The following is a 17131-nucleotide window of genomic DNA, read 5'->3' as shown; positions in this document are numbered from 1 at the left end:
AAGCAGGAAGAGACATTTCAGGCAAAATGTACTAATGTAGAAAATGATTTGTGCAAGAAATTCCCTGTGTTCTAAGTGATAGATGGAGGATTATTTGATTGTTTTTAATTCTGGCTGTAACTAGATTGCATGTAGGCTTAAGAATGTATCCCCTGGGGTTGTGTCATTTACAGTTGTGGAGCAAGAGCCCTCAGTGTGGGCACATGTTTGAAGCTTCTGGAAGACTTTCAAATATGTGGGTCCCAGGATTCTGATTTAACTAGTTTGGGTGGAGCCCAGACATTTGTTGTTTAGTTGCAAAGTGGTGTCCAACTCTTTTTGTGACCCCATGAACTGTAGCCCATCAGGCTTCTCTCTCCATGAGATTTCCCAGGCAAGAAAACTAGAATGGGTTGCCATTTCCTTCTCTTTCCTGAGCCAGGGATTGAACCTGGGTCTCCTGCATTGCAGGTGAATTCTTTACCATGGAGTCACCATGGAGCCCAGACATTGAGGCTATTTAAATGATCTCCAAGTGATTCCCATCTTTGCATCATATAAACAGTGTCATTGCCTATATTAAGCAATTATAAGATAGGCAGGTCAAATTTTGATACCTTTCACATTAGGGAAAATGTTATTTGTAAAAAAAATTATTATAAGATGATTAGAATTTACTCTAAATTTTGAGAATGTGAGCCTGTGATATAAACAAAATGTTAAGAAAGTGAGTATAGGATTTAGACTTATGTTCAAACAAAAATGAAGCAAATGTGAATTATTTTAAATAGATTCTATTAAACTTGGGCTATGAAGTCAGAATGTCTTAGTTTAAATCCTTGCTCTACCACTTATTAGCTGAGGCTGGAGAAATCACCTAATTCCTTTCCTTGGTTAAACAGTTGCTGCTGCTGCTGCTGCTAAGTCACTTCAGTCGTGTCCAACTGTGTGCAACCCCATAGATGGCAGCCCACCAGGCTTCCCCCATCCCTGAGATTCTCCAGGCAAGAACACTGGAGTGGGTTGCCATTTCCTTCTCCAGTGCATGAAAGTGAAAAGTGAAAGTGAAGTCGCTCAGTCGTGTCTGACTCTTAGCGACCCCATGGACTGCAGCCTACCAGGTTCCTCCCTCCATGGGATTTTCCAGGCAAGAGTACTGGAGTGGGGTGCCATTGCCAGCCGTACCTAATAATAGTATCTGTTTATGGATTGTTGTTAAATAAAGGGTTTAGCACCGCACTTGGCACATTCCTTATCTGTCCTTGCTTTCCCAGCTTCTGCTTTGTCTTCTTAACCAGGGGGCCCAGCTCTGTTTGCCTTCCCTTTATCCAGTCCTCTGAAAGGTATTCAGAGAACCCACCTTGTTTGCTTGCTCTCTCTCAGGGATCACTGTCTTCTTTTCCCAGTATTCAGAATTTCGTCTTTGTTGTCTATTATTTCATTGTTTTATGCAGGATAGTAAGTCTAGTCCCTAGTTCCATTTTACCTAGAAGTAGAAGTGACACATATTTAAATAAATTACTTATTTGAACAGCCTAATACAACAATGTGTTTTAGGAATTTAGTGAGTACTTAAAATTTCTAGTTTTTGAGGGTCACTGATGCTAAACAGGGTGTCCATGTGGTACAGTAGTACAATCTATACCCATCATAGATCATTCACAGTATTAGATCAGATGACAACGTTGTCCTTTTGTAAACAGGCAGTAAATGTTTCTATTTCTAGCCTAATGACAAGCAATGTTAAAAACATTCATTTTCACCCCAAATTAAATTTCATGATGAATACATTGAATGGCTTGAAATGTTATTTTTCCTGTTCCTACTATGATCACCAGCATAGTTAAATACAAGGCAAAAGATTTTGAAGAAATTGCAGTTGCTTTTCCAGGGAAGTCATCAGTGATAAGGATACATATAGAGTAGCTTGGAGGATATTATGGTTTAGATTGATAATCAAATGTTATATTGGTAGCTTAGGTTTTAATGCCCTCCATCCCCCTCCGCTCCCCATTTTGGTTTTTGAGGTGAAAGACTCCACGATGAGTAGTTCAAGCAAGTCGTTTTAAGATTTGATTTTCAAAACGTAAGTTCCTGGCATGAAAGCAGTGAATGATACTGAGCAGGTCAAGAGATGTATTTCTCATAAATTCGTGGAATAATAACACTTTGATAACACAGAGATATATCTAGATTTAGATGTGCTTAAGAGGTTTATATTGGAGAAGGCAATGGCACCCCACTCCAGTACTCTTGCCTGGAAAATCCCATGGAGGGAGGAGCCTGGTAGGCTGTAGTCCATGGGGTCGCTAAGAGTCGGGGCACGACTGGGTGACTTCAGTTTCACTTTTCACTTTCATGCATTGGAGAAGGAAATGGCAACCCACTCCAGTATTCTTGCCTGGAGAATCCCGGGGACAGAGGAGCCTAGTGGGCTGCCGTCTATGGGGTCACACAGAGTCAGACATGACTGAACCGACTTAGCAGCAGCAGCAAGAGATTTATATACATATTGTATTGTAAATTCTGCTTCATTTTCTTTTTCTACTTAGTATTTCAGGGAAATCTTTCTTTGTTAAATATCAATTTTAACATTTACATAATATTTTAGTGATTCTCTTAACTATATCTTATCTTGATGTTTATTTATTTTTCAAACCTTTTAAAATATTAAAAAGCTTTAATTAAAAGACTTGTAAATTAAAAAACTTCCATTTATGAAGCTGATTTTTAAACAGCAGATTTCTAAGGATCATATTGCTGCTGCTGCTAAGTCGCTTCAGTCGTGTCCGACTCTGTGCGACCCCATAGACGGCAGCCCACCAGGGTCCCCCATCCCTGGGATTCTCCAGGCAAGAACACTGGAGTGGGTTGCCATTTCCTTCTGGATAGGCATATTTTGAATGTTGAAACACTACTTGCCTTCTGGAAAGGTTTATCAATTCAAATTCCATCAATACTTGAATTAGAACACCTATTTTCCATTCTGGGTTTGTTATTATTTTTCGTCTTCATGAAGTTAATAGTCAAAAAGTGATAGTTTAATGTTTTTATTTTTCAAGTGTCTATTTGTATATAGGACATGTATTTTTCCTTTCATGTTTTGTATATTTTTCTGTCTTTACTCATTTATCTACTTTTCTTACTTATTTGTGAAGCCAATTTCAGTTAATGTTGATTCTTTGTCTCTCATGTATTGCTGATTTTTTTCAGTTTAGGGTTTGTCTTTTACTTGTTTATGGTATTATGCTATTTCTGAGTTTGATTCTTTTAGACAAAATAATCTTTAATTTTTCTGACATGTTTGCTGCTGCTGCTGCTAAGTTGCTTCAGTCGTGTCTGACTCTGTGCGACCCCATAGACGGCAGCCCACCAGGCTGCCCCGTCCTTGGGATTCTCCAGGCAAGAGCACTGGAGTGGGTTGCCATTTCCTTCTCCAATGCATGAAAGTGAAAAGTGAAAGGGAAGTCGCTCAGTCATGTCCAACTCTTAGCAACCCCATGGACTGTAGCCTACCAGGCTCCTCCATCCATGGAATTTGCCAGGCAAGAGTACTGGAGTGGGGTGTCATTGCCTTCTCCATCCGACATGTTTAGTCAGTGATATATCAAAGGCAGGGTCAGTGGTAACTATCCTGTGCAGGTAGCTGCTTATTTAAAATTCTCCAAAGACAATGTATTCCCCAGTTTTCAACCTGTTGGCTTACACCACCCATCTCTGATAGAGTGATTAGGGAGGCCTTTTAAATTCCAGTATTTATCCATTTAACTGGAATATTTTTTAGTACTTAAAAAATTTATTTAATTGTAGGCTAATTACTTTACAATATTGTAGTGGTTTGTGCCATACGTTGACATGAATCAGCCACATAAATGTAGATTTGCACTTTATGTTAAAACTTTTGGTTCATCAAGAGTTTATTAGTTGTTTTGAATAATGTAGCTACTCCTTTTTTCTTTATCAAACAATCTATGCTATTATCATTTAATTAACTATGTCTTTTTCTCCACTACTCTGAGTGTCACCTTTGTCACGTCTTTCCTGCATATTTGGGTCTAAGTCCTCATTCAGTTTCAGTACTGTGTCATTCTGCTTAGGTAATCAATGTTTTAAGTATGTAATTTATAGGAAAGTCTGATTTAAAGTGTTATTTACTCAGAATTCTTGAAATTAATGATTTTCAAATAGCTTTATCATTTTCAGAGAAACGAATTATAGTAATGCTTTATGCATTTTTGTATTTAAAGATATAATTGTGGATAGTATATTTCACATTATTCCATATACCTTTTTGATTAAATGTCATTTTATTGCTATCTATGACAATATGTTTGATCTAGACCAGTCCATCTGAAGGATTAAAGTCCTGTCATCATTTAGTGTTTATTATTTGAGGGAGATTTTTCCTAAAGGCATCTGTTTTCCATAGATAACTTTAGAAGAAACTGTTAGCATGGTCAAGAAATAAGATCATTAGAAGTTCATTGGTTGAAATAAAATCATTAGAAATTCATTGGTTGAATTTCAAGAAGCACTTAAGAGTGCATTTTTTTAAAAATAATTGAAGTAATTCCTGGCTATATAAATAGGCTACATTCTCCTACTGGGGATTATGTCAGTGAAGATACTTATATTTTAAAAGGGAGAAGATAAGAAGGTTGAAACCATTTCCTTATTGAAGTAAATATTCCTTTCTGTATCCTCACAATAATCTTTCTTGTCTCTGACTAATTTTGAGAAAAATTGTAACCTTTTGTGCAGCCATAAGATCTGTGGATTGCTATCTAAAGGGATAAACAAACAAACAAACAAAAAAAACCAAAACTAATGTAAAAAGCTATGTGCCATGGATTAAAATTTAAACAAAGTGACCCCTCAAGTCTCTCCCTACTCTAAGAACTTACAATTCTAAATCCTAATGTTTCTAACAGTCAAGTGGGAATATGCCAAAGGTTTTAAGTTTTTTAATAATACCTTGATATAACAGCTACACAATAAATCTTTTGAATGAATAATACATAATTGGATGATTTAGTTTCACCTCCAAAAACTATATGGGTGGGGGTTACTCAAAAAATTGAAGATGGAAATTTTGTATGATCCTTCAATTTTACTTCTGGGCATTTACCTGAAGGAAATAGAAACACTAATTCAAAAAGACTTACATGGTTTAATGATCATTGCAGCATTATTTAAAGTAGCCATGATATGGGAAACAATAGAATGGGAATGACTAGAGATCTCTTCAGGAAAATTAGAGCTACCAAGGGAACATTTCATGCAAAGATGTTTGCAGTAAAGGACAGGAATGGTATGGACCTAACAGAAGCAAAAGAGATTAAGAAGAGGTAGCAAGACTACACAGAAGAACTATACAGAAAAGATCTCAATAACCAAATAACCATGATGCTGTGATCACACACCTAGAGGCAGACATCCTGGAGTGTGAAGTCAAATGGGCCTTAGGAAGTATCACAAAAGAAAAAAAAAAGGAAGCATCACTACGAACAAAGCTAGTGGAGGTGATAGAATTCCAGCTGAGCTATTACAAATCCTAAAAGATGATGCTTGGAAATTGCTGCACTCAATATGTCAGCAAATTTGGAAAACTCAGCAGTGCCCACAGGACTGGAAAACATCAGTTTTCATTCTAATCCCAAATAAATTCAATGCCAAAGGATGTTCAGACTGTCACACTATTGCACTCATCTTACACACTAGCAAAGTAATGCTCAAAATTCTTCTAGCTAGGCTTCAGAATTTCAAGCTAGATTCAGAAAAGGCAGAGGAACCAGAAATCAAATTGCCAATAGCCGTTGGATCATAGAAAAAGCAAGAGAATTCCAGAAAAGCATCTACTTCTGCTTCATTGACTATGCTAAAGTCTTTGACTGTGTGGATCACAAACTGTGGAAAATTCTTCAAGAGATGGAAATACCAGACCACCTTTCCTGCGTCCTGAAAAATCTGTTTGCAGGTCAGGAAACAACATGTAACAATGGACTGGTTCCAGACTGGGAAAGGAGTACATCAAGGCTGTATACTGTCACCTTGCTCATTTAACTTATATGCAGAGTACATCATGTGAAATGCTGGGCTGGATGAATCTCAAGCTGGAATCAAGATTGCTGAGAGAAATATCAATCACTTCAGATATTTAGATAATACCACCCTTATGGCAGAAACAGAAAGGAACTCAAAAGTCTCCTGATGAAAGTAAAAGAGGAGAGTGAAAAAGTGGTGAACTCCGGGAAATTCCCAATCTTTCCTACAGTTCTCAATGATAACTTTGTTGGGTAGAGTATTCTTGGTTAGAAGGTTTGTTTTTTTTTTTCCCCCTTTGAGCACTTTGTGAACATGCTGTGTCACTCTATTCTGGCATGTAAAGTTTCTGTCAAAGAGTCTGCTGATAGTCTTATAGGATTTCGCTTGTATGTAATATGTTGCTTTGCTTGCTACTTTTATCCTTAACTTTTACCATTTTAATGATAATGTGTCTTGGTGTGTGTCTCTTTTTGTTTATCTTAGAGGTTCTGGGACTGGATTAGGGAAATCTTCCTCAGATTAGGGACATTTTCAACCATTTGTTGTTGCTATTCAGTTGCTAAGTCGTGTCTGACCGTTTGCAAACCCATGGACTGCAGCATGGCAGGCCTCTGTGTCCCTTACTGTCTCCTGGAGTTTGCCCAAGTTCATGAACATTGATCAGTGATGCTATCCAACCATCTCAGCTTCTGCTTCCCTCTTCTTTTGTCTTCAGTCTTTCCCAGCATCAAGGTCTTTCCCAGTGAGTCAGCTCTTCACATCAGGTGGCCAAAGTATGGGAGCTTAAGCATCAGTGCTTCCAATGAATATTCAGGGTTGATTTCCTTTAGGATTGACTGGTTTTATCTCCTTGTTATCCAAGGGACTCACAAGAGTCTTCATTGTTGTTCAGTCGCTAAGTCATATTTGACTCTTTGTGACCCCATGAGCTGTAGTTCGCCAGGCTTCCTGGTCCTTCACTATCTTCTGGAGCTTGCTCAAACTCATGTCCTTCAAGTCAGTGATGTCATCCAACCATCTCATCCTCTGTTGTCCCCTTCTCTTCTCACCTTCAATCTTTCCCAGCATCAAGGTCTTTTCCAATGAGTTGGTTCTTCGCATCAGGTAGCCAAAATATTGGAGTTTCAGCTTCAGCATCAGTCCTTCCAATGAATATTCAGAACTTATCTCCTTTAGGATGGACTGGTTGGATCTCCTTGCAGTCCAAGGGACTCTCAAGAGTTTTCTCCAGCACCACATTTCAAAAGCATCAATTCTTTGGTGCTCAGCCTTCTTTATGGTCCAACTCTCACATCCATACATGACTACTGGAAAAACCATATCTTTGCCTATATGAACTTTTGTTGGCAAACTGATGTCTCTGCTTTTAATACACTATCTAGGTTTGTCATAGCTTTCCTTCCAAGGAGCAAGTGTATAATAATTTCATGGCTGTGGTCACCATCTGCAGTGATTTTGGAGCCCAAGTGAAATCTGTTACTGTTTCCATTTTTTCCCCTTCCATTTGCCATGAAGTGATGGGACCAGATGCCACAATTTTAGTTTTTTGAATGTTCAGTTTCAAGCCAGCTTTTTCACTCTCCTCTTTCACACTCATGAAGAGGCTCTTTAGTTTCTCTTTGCTTTCTTCCATTAGTGTAGTATCATTTGCATATCTGAGGTTGTTGACATTTCTTCCGGCAATCTTGATTCCAGCTTCATCAAGCTCGGCATTTCATATGATGTTCTGTGCATATAGTTTAAATAAGTATGGTGACAATATATAGCCTTGCCATACTCCTTTCCCAATTTTGAACCAGTCTGTTGTTCCATGTTCAGTTCTAACTGTTGCTTCTGGGGCTGCATACAGGTTTCTTAGCAGGCAGGTAAGGTGGTCTGGTTTTCCCATCTCTTTCAGAATTTTTCAGTTTGTTGTGATCCACATAGTCCAAGTTTTTGGTGTAGTCAGTGAATCAGAATTAGATTTTTTTTTAAATTCCCATTGCTTTTTCTATGATGCAACAGATGTTGAATAAATTAACAACAAGGCTCCTCTACCTCTTCTAAATCCAGCTGGTACATCTGGAAATTCTCAGTTCCTGTATTGTTGAAGCATACCTTGAAGGATTTTGGGCTTGCTATAATCGGAGAAGGCAATGGCCACCCACTCCAGTACTGTTGCCTGGAAAATCCCATGGATGGAGGAAGAAGCCTGGTAGGCTGCAGTCCATGGGGTCACTAAGAGTCAGGCACGACTGAGCAACTTCACTTTCACTTTTCACTTTCATGTATTGGAGAAGGAAATGGCAGCCCACTCCAGTATTCTTGCCTGGAGAATCCCAGGGACAGAGGAACCTAGTGGGCTGCTGTCTATGGGGTCGCACAGAGTCGGACACAACTGAAGCGACTTAGCAGCAGCAGCAGCATATGAAATAAGCGCAATTGTGCAGTAGTGAGAGGGTAAAAGGTAGGAAGGCCCGAGGTCCCCAAGTGGCAAGAAGAATAAACTACAGGTGGCAGACTTTTTTTTTTTCCTCAAACCTTGAGCACATAATGGCTCAGCAAACCAGTATTCATGTTAATTGTTTTATGGCTGGGGATGACATACCTTGTGTTACTATATGCACTATCTCAAAAGTGCATATTGTGGGAGAAGAGCCTGGTGAAACTCCCTCAGCCTTGAGGCGTTTCTCTCCTCTGATTAGAAGCTCATTAACAAACGCAAATTGTCTTGCTAAAACTAGCAATGGGGCAGTCTTTCTGTCCCCTTCTGATGTCTATGTCAGATGCTTTCCCTATCTCTGTTATGCTTCAGTAAAACTTTGCTACACAAAAAGCTCTGAGTGGTCAAGCCTCATCTCTGGCTCTGGTTTGAAATCCTTTGTTCCGGAGGTTATGAATCCCAGTGTAGCACACGGCTCACAGCCACAACCTTTCAGTAGTTTGAACATTCTTTAGCATTGCCATTCTTTGAGATTTTTATAAAAACTGACCTTCTCCAGTCCTGTGGCCACTGCTGAGTTTTCCAAATTTGCTGGCATATTGAGCGCAGCACTTTCAAAGCATCATCTTTCAGGATTTGAAATAGCTCAGCTGGAATTCCATCACCTCCACTTGCTGTGTTCACAGTAATGCTTCCTAAGGCCCATTTGATTCACACTCCAAGATGTACGGCTCTGGTGAGGGACCACACCATTGTGGTTATCTGGGTCATTAAGATATTTTTTTTTCCAACAGTTCTTCTGTGTGTTCTTGCCACCTGTTAATTTCCTCTGCTTCTGTTAGGTCTTTGCTGTTTCTGTCTGTTATTGTGCCCATCTTTGCATGAAATGTGTTCCCTTGGTGTCTAATTTTCTTGACTAGATCTCTAATCTTTCCCATTCTGTTGTTTTCCTCTATTTCTTTGCATTGTTTACTTGAGAAGTCTTTCCTATCTCTCCTTGCTATTTTCTGGCACTCTGCATTAAGATGAGTTTATCTTTCTCCTTTGCCTTTCACTTCTCTTCTTTTCTCAGCTGCATGTAAGGCCTCCTCAGACAACCACGCTGCCTTCTTTCATCTATCTTTTGAGGCTATGGTTTTAGTCAATACCTCCTGTACAATCATCTGAATCTCCATCCATAGTTTTTCAGGCACTGGTTTATCAGATCTAGTCCCTTGAATCTATTCATCACCTCTCCTATATAATCATAAGGGATTTGATTTATATTCTACCTGAATGGCCTTGTGTTTTTCCCTAATTTCTTCAATTTAAGTCTGGATTTTGCAATAAGGAGCTGATGATCTGAGACACAGTCAGCTCCAGGTCTTGTTTTTGCTGAACATATAGAACTTCTCCGTCTTTAGCTGCAAAGAATAGAATTAATCTGATTTCAATATTAACCGTCTGGTGATGTCCATGTGTAGAGTTTTCTCCAGCACCACAATTCAAAAGCATTCATTCTTCAGCACTCCACCTAGTTTATGATCCAACTCTCATATCTGTACATGACTGCTGGAAAGACCATAGCTTTGACTTGTTGGCAAAGAAATGTCTTTGTTTATATTTGTTATAGACTGTTACCACTATTCCTTGAAATAATTTTTCTGCCATTTTCTCTCCTCTCCCTCTGAAAACTCTATAATGCAGATGTTATTCTGGGTAATGATGTCACAAATGTACTTTAATGTATGTCCTTGTAAAACAGTATTTTTATTTTACTTCTTTATCTGGATGAGTTCCATTGCTCTGTCTTCCATAATCTTAGAATGATCACTGACTTATTCTTCTACCTCATCTAATCTATTATTGAGCCCCTTTAGTGATTTTTCAGTTCAGTTATAAACTCTGTTTTATAATTTTTATGTTTTTTCCTTGTTCAGTTTCTCACTGTGTTCCTTCATTATTCTCTCAAGTTCATTGAGCATCTTTATGACCGTTACTTTGAATGTTTCATCAAGTGAATTGCTTATCACTGTGTTTATTTTTCTGAAGTTTTGTTTTGTTGTTTCCATTGAAACAGCTTCCTCTGTCTTCTCATTTGCCTCATTTTCTGTGTTTGTTTGTATGTATTGAGTAAGTCTGTGATCTCTTCTGTTCTTGAAGGAGTAGGTTTGTTAAGGAGATATACTCTGTGGATCAGAAGTGCAGTCCCACATGGTCCCCAGAGGCAGGTGCTCAAAGAGTATCCTCTGTGTGGGCTGTATACACCCTCCAGTTGTGGTAGAACTGCAGCTGGTGTTAAAACATGCTGGTGAGTAGGGCTGGCCTCCAGCCTGCTGTGAGATCCAACCACAGTTTTTAAGTACTCTTAACTTTACCATTTATTTTCTGTGTTTCCTTAGGAAAACATCTAACACTTTCGTGATGATTATGTTCTTTGTAAAATGGAAAGTTCTCATCTGCCTATTCAGGAAGGTGTGTGTAAAATGCTATAGTGATACAAATTAGGAACTGTTGTGAAATATATACATTATGTCATAGGTACAGTTTATTAGGGATCTATTTTAGAGCTATCTTAACTACTTGTATAATTCTTTCACTTAGGTGTGAGAATTATATTATAGCTAAGTTAGAAAATGTCCTTATCCTGTTGTTCAGTTGTTAAATCGTGTCTGACTCTTTGTGATCCTGTGAATTATAGCATGCCAAGCTCCTATGTCCTCCACTGTCTCCTGGAGTTTACTCTAATTCATGTCCAATGAGTCGGTTATGCTATCTTACCATCTCATCCCCTGCCACGCCATTCTCCTATTCCCTTCAATCTCTCCCAGCATAAGGGTCTTTTCCAGTGAATCAGCTCTTTGCATCAGGTGGCCAAAGTGTTGGAGCTTTAACTTCAGCAACAGTCCTTCCAATGAATATTCAGGGTTGATTCCTTTAGGATTGACTGATTTGATCTCTTTGTAGTCCAAAGAATTCTTAAGATCCCCTTCACAGGTCACACCCTTGTCATGACAAAGTGGCTTGTATAACTCAGTGAAGCCATGAGCCATGCCATGCAGGGCCACCCAAAATGGACAGGTCATAGAAAAGAGTTCTGACAAAACATGGTCCACTGGAGAAAGAAATGGCCACCTACTCCAGTATTCTTGCCTAAAGATCCCCATGTATTCTTATCTTAAGGATACATATTATATTTAGGTTTGAAATATTTTATCTTCAACTTAATATAATGTCCGATATTTTATGTACATGCACAAAGACAAGGAGAGAATGAGAAAGAGTGAAAGGGAGTGACAGAGAAGGAAGAAGACACACACACACAGATACAAATGTGTGGAAATGGTAACAGAGAAACAGAGAAGAGGAAAACATGCAGCAAAATGTTCATGAGAGAATGTTTACAGTTAGTTCAGTAGAGGTCATCATGCTCAAACTTGTTGTCTCCATCCTTTTGACTCCTAGCTTGTTGAAGGGTTGACGAGCTTTGTCTTTCACTGAGAAGTGCTGTTAAAAAGTTTCTCAGTTCAGTCGTTTACTCCTTGAAGGATATGAATTCATACTTCATTATATTTTCCTGGCTATATATTTACCATAGCAATCATATATGTTCATTGTGGAAAATTTGAAATTATAAAGGAAAATAAAAGCTACTCATAGTTTTTATACTTGGAAATAATTGTTATTACATTTGGATGTATTTCTTTGTAGTTTTAATTTTGCATATTCCCATTAACTGTTTATTTTGAAAATGTTTCAGCCTATGAAAAAGTTGAAAGAATAGTATAATATATACCTATATACCCTTCACATAATTTAATTATTAACTTTTTGCCACATTGTTGTTCTCTTTCTGTTCTGTTTGAATATGAGTCTTTTAAATTGAGTTGAAGATGTCATGCCGTGTCATCCTGAAATGTATTTGCATGTATTTTCTTAGTATCGTATAAGGATGTTTGCTTGCATAATAGCCATACCATTATCACAGCTAAGAAAATTAATTCAGGTGATAATTTTGTCTATTCAGAATTATACATTTTTTTCATGTACATTATAACATCTTAAAAATTATTTTAAGTTATTGCATAGTGTATAGTATTTAACTTATTTTCTTTATAGTTGGATTTCTTTAGATTGTTAATGTTTTTATTGTTATAGGTAATGTTGAAATTACTCTTTTTTTCTCAAGTGATTAAAATGATTTATCTTTATTATGAGATGAAAGGTTTTATTTCCTTATAAAAGAATTTCAGGCATGAACCTTCACTTGAGATAGAGGGCTTTTATTTATTTTAGTTGTGGTTTTCTTTTTAGTTTTCCACTGAGTTAAAGGAGTAGAGTCACACGTTCTTGAAATAATAAGTCCATTAACATTTTAGCCAGGTTAAAGTGACCTGGAGTAAAATGTGCAAATCTGCCTCCTGCCTCCTCGTCTGTTTGAAATACTACCCTGAGAATAGTTATTATTAAGAAGGATATAGTTTTTCCCCCTTTTAGGCTTTATTTAATTGTGAAACATTACTAAATAATTTATTATTGCATGTTTATCCTTATTATTCTTCAAAATTGACCATGGGTGAAATGTCTTGGGACATGGCTCTTAACTGACTTAAGATATCTGCATTTAGAGATGATACGGCCTGTTTAGACTCATCTTCTATTCATTAGCATACAGGCCTAAATATATACTTCTTTGGGTGTATAAGCCCTGGGTTTGAGCATATTTATTAATATGTCTGTTTTCTTTCAGGTTTTCGTGCACCTGAAGTTGCTAGAGGAAATGTTATTTATAACCAACAAGCTGATGTTTATTCATTTGGTTTGCTACTTTATGACATTTTGACAACTGGAGGTAGAATAGCAGAGGGTTTGAAGTTTCCAAATGAGTTTGATGAATTGGCAATACAAGGGAAGTTACCCGGTAAGTTTTATTTACATTAAAGATTATTATATTTTAATTTAGCAGCTTCATTTCTAAGTTATTTAATTTTATTTATATACTAATTCATTTTACAACTGATAATTTTTTTGTTTACTGCATGAGTAGTCTTAAATTCTATGATGCATAAAACATAGAAGATATAGGGTTTCTTTTTAGTATTCTAAATATTGATATATTAGGTATTGTATTTAGAAGAATACTCAGGAAAGGAAATACTATCATAAGTCCAGGTTAGTGACTTTTTTCTCATAAAGAGTTACTAAGTGTCCATTAGCTTGGAGTATTTTCATTTTCTTGAGTGAAGTAATTTCTAGGCAGGAATGAAAACAAATTATTGACTATAATAATTTTTAGTAGTAAATATTAGCAAGAATTAGTAAATGAGTGTTTAATGAGATCAGATCTATTTTGAATGGTTGCCTCATGCTTTAAGGGATTCCCTGGTGGCTCAAACGGTAAAGCATCTGCCCTCAATTCGTGAGACACAGTTCGATCCCCAGGTTGGGAAGATCCCCTGGAGAAGGAAATGGCAACCCACTCCAGTACTCTTGCCTAGAAAATTCCTTGGGTGGAGGAGCCTTGTGGGCTAGAGTCCATGGGGTTGCAAAGAGTTGGACATGACTGAGTGACTTCACTTTCACTTTTCACTTTCACTCATGCTTTAAAGAAATTCTAGGACTTTTTTCTTTCATTCCTTAACTGTTACTTCAGTTTGCATTCTGAAATATTCTTTAAAATATATTTAGTTGTTTCTCATATTTTCTGCTTTTCACTTAAAAGAAGTTTTGAGTGTACACTGTGTTCCAGCTACAGGGAAGATAACTATCTCCTTTTGAGGACCTTTAAAGATTCCCAGCAGAAGGAAATCAATTATTATTTGACTAAATACTTCGTGCACAATCTGAGTCATCTCCCTCGTTTTATCAATTAGGTATCCAGGAAAAGTTTTCAGGTCTCTATTCTACACCGACCAGAAAAATGGCATACTTAAAAACAAATGTTCACAAACTGACTGTGGGGATATGAGGACTGAATGCTTGTCTACTTTGAATATTAAAATAATAGTATGTGCGAAAAAGTCTAATATATGAACAAAAGTGTTTTCAAAATCTATTTGAAATGAATGTATGAAATGAAAATCTATTTTTATTCAATTGGTATTTGTGTCTCTTTTTATACTGTAAAAATCAAGGACTCTTTTTTGATGTTTCTAGTGGAGATAATTAACAAAATTGGCTTTAAGAGTGATAAGCAGTTCATAATAAATGTGGGATTATAGAAATCAGTGTTTCCTTTGCAGTGTCTGGATCTCTCATACACATTGAGAAGAAATAAAATAATCTTTCTGATTTGTTCAGTGTTTTAGTGTGATTGGTTTTTTAATGTTTTAGATCCAGTTAAAGAATATGGTTGTGCCCCATGGCCTATGGTTGAGAAGTTAATTAAAAAGTGTTTGAAAGAAAATCCTCAAGAAAGACCCACTTCTGCCCAGGTATTCATATCATTAAAATTTATCAATATTTTGTACAGAACATAAAATATTTATCTATTTATAAAATAATAAAAATATATATATACTTAAACATATAAATACACTCACAGTTTAAAACAGTTATAAAGCAAAACTGTTACATCTTCTCACCACCTTGGGCACAAAACAAAGGGCAAACCTCCCAGAAACACACATATGCCGATTTCTGATTGCATCGCTCTCTTTCCCTATCAATGCAGCCACTCTCATAACTTTCATGATAATCATTATTATTTCCTCTTTAAAGTTTCACTACCCAGTTTAATATTCCTGTATTCATAATTTATTTAAAATGAAATCAGTCACATCTGTTCTGAGATTTTTCAGTTTTTCTCCCAACATTGTTTTGTGATCTTCATCATGTTGTTGAACATAACTGTTGATTTCTTTCCCAGCTACTCCATTCCATTGTTTGAATGCACAACAATGTATTTACCCATGACCATATCAACGTTTCTAGTTTTTTGCTATTATCAGTACTGTTATGAGCATGGTTGTACATCTCCTAGTGCAAATTGCACAGGAATTGCTTTATGTTATATATCTAGGAGTTGAATTGCAGAATCATGGAATATGGGAATGTCTAAATCATTTTCTGAAGAAGTTGTACCAGCTTAACGGTTCCATCACCTGTATATTATTGTAGCTGTTTTTTAAAAATATATTCTCCTTAAATGTTGTACTATCTGATTTTTAAATTTTTTCGAAATGGATTCAGTTTTGTACCTTGGTTTACATTTTCCTAATTACTAATAAGGATGAGCATTTCTTTATATATTCATTGGTAATATATATGTTTTCTCTTCTGGAAAATGCTTGTTCATTGTTTTTCCCATTTTTCTATTAGGTTATTTGCATAAAAATGAAATTTAAAAACAGCTTCTTTCTTTTCTATACTGTATACTAAAACTTAGTTGGTTACGTATGTTGCAAATTTATTTTCCCAATTCATGGTTCCCATTTTTATTTCCTATTGAGTGGCTTTTGCTTAACAGAATTTCTTAATTTTAATAGAGATAAACTTAACAGTACTTACTTTTATAGCTATTAATTTTAGAATCTTGTTTTAAAAGGCCCTTATCTCTCCCAGAGCCACGAAAATATTTACCTATGTTTTCTTCATAAAGTTTAAAAGTTTTGTTTTTTTATAAAGTTCTTAATTCATCAGGAATTGTATTTTTATCTAGATCCAATTTTCTTTTTTCCATTTGGATAATCTATTTTCCAGTTTCATCTATGAATTTGTTTCTTCCTTTGTCTTCCATTGATCTTTGTTTTTTCCGTTTGCACTCTTTGATTTACTCTCAAAGATACACACATGCATACTCTCTTCCATTGGTCAATTTACCTGTTTTTCCTCCAGTACAGTCCTGTCTTAATTCCTGAAGCTTTAATAGTCTTTTCCCCCCATAATTGTTATCCTTTAGGAATGACTTAGCTGTTCTTTGGTCTAGTTTTTCCATATAAGTTTTTAAATCACTTTGTTAACTTTTTTGAAAAATTCTATTGTGCTTTGGATTAGACTTGCAATGAATCTATAGGCAATAGCCTTATAATGTATTAAGTCACTGTATTCTTGAATGTGGGTTATCTCTCTGTTTAGGTTTTAAGTATCTTTCAATGAAGTTTTGCAATTCAGCATACAGGTCTTGCACATCTTTTATTGTTTTTTTTTTTTGTTTTTGTTTTTTTTTTTTTTTGCTATAAATTGCTTTAAACTCAGTTCCTGGCTTGAGATGTTTTTGAACCACCAAGGTGATGGGAATCTTATCTGTAAATCTTGAAAGCAAGCTTATGAATAACAGTTTCTCAGGGTTCTTTTGCTCTTTCACTCTGTGTCTGTAAAGTCCCAAGGCTACTTTCCTTATAGACCAGTGGGAGTGGGGCATGGCTCTATTTCTAGTTTTCATTTATTCTGAATGTGTGGCCCTTTAGGATCCCAGTTTTATCTCGTTACTACATTCTCCGCTTTGGGCATCCCTAGATTTAACTCTTTCCCACCAGCCCCACAAGGCATTCAAAACCACAAATCAGTTTTACTTCAGTAGACCAGTGCCTTAAGGGAAAATCAGGCTTTGGGGCTCATCTGATCTCTCTGGATTCTGCCTTTCATTAATATTTTGGCCTGATAATTCTGTATGGTGTTGTCAGATCCCTAATGTTTTTAAGAGGTTAAAAAAATAATTTCTTCAGCATTTTAAATTGTAGTTTGCTGGAAGGATTGTCCAAATAA

At 36.5% G+C, this 17131-nt stretch overlaps 1 protein-coding gene across 1 annotated transcript in view; it reads left to right on the top strand.

Annotated features, from left to right (window-relative positions):
- The window catches only part of LRRK2 (leucine rich repeat kinase 2), a 214171-nt gene that overhangs the window by 171708 nt on the left and 25332 nt on the right, over positions 1 to 17131 (top strand). The window contains exons 42-43 of the mRNA XM_068971009.1: positions 13176 to 13346; positions 14759 to 14859. Coding sequence (XP_068827110.1) covers positions 13176 to 13346; positions 14759 to 14859 — 272 coding nt within the window. The remainder of the gene's footprint in view (positions 1 to 13175; positions 13347 to 14758; positions 14860 to 17131) is intronic.

This window comes from Capricornis sumatraensis, chromosome 4 (assembly GCF_032405125.1).
Source record: "Capricornis sumatraensis isolate serow.1 chromosome 4, serow.2, whole genome shotgun sequence".
NCBI classification, from domain to species: Eukaryota; Metazoa; Chordata; class Mammalia; order Artiodactyla; family Bovidae; genus Capricornis; species Capricornis sumatraensis.
Note: the sequence above shows the minus strand (reverse complement) of the source record. Positions and strands in the feature narration are given on the sequence as shown.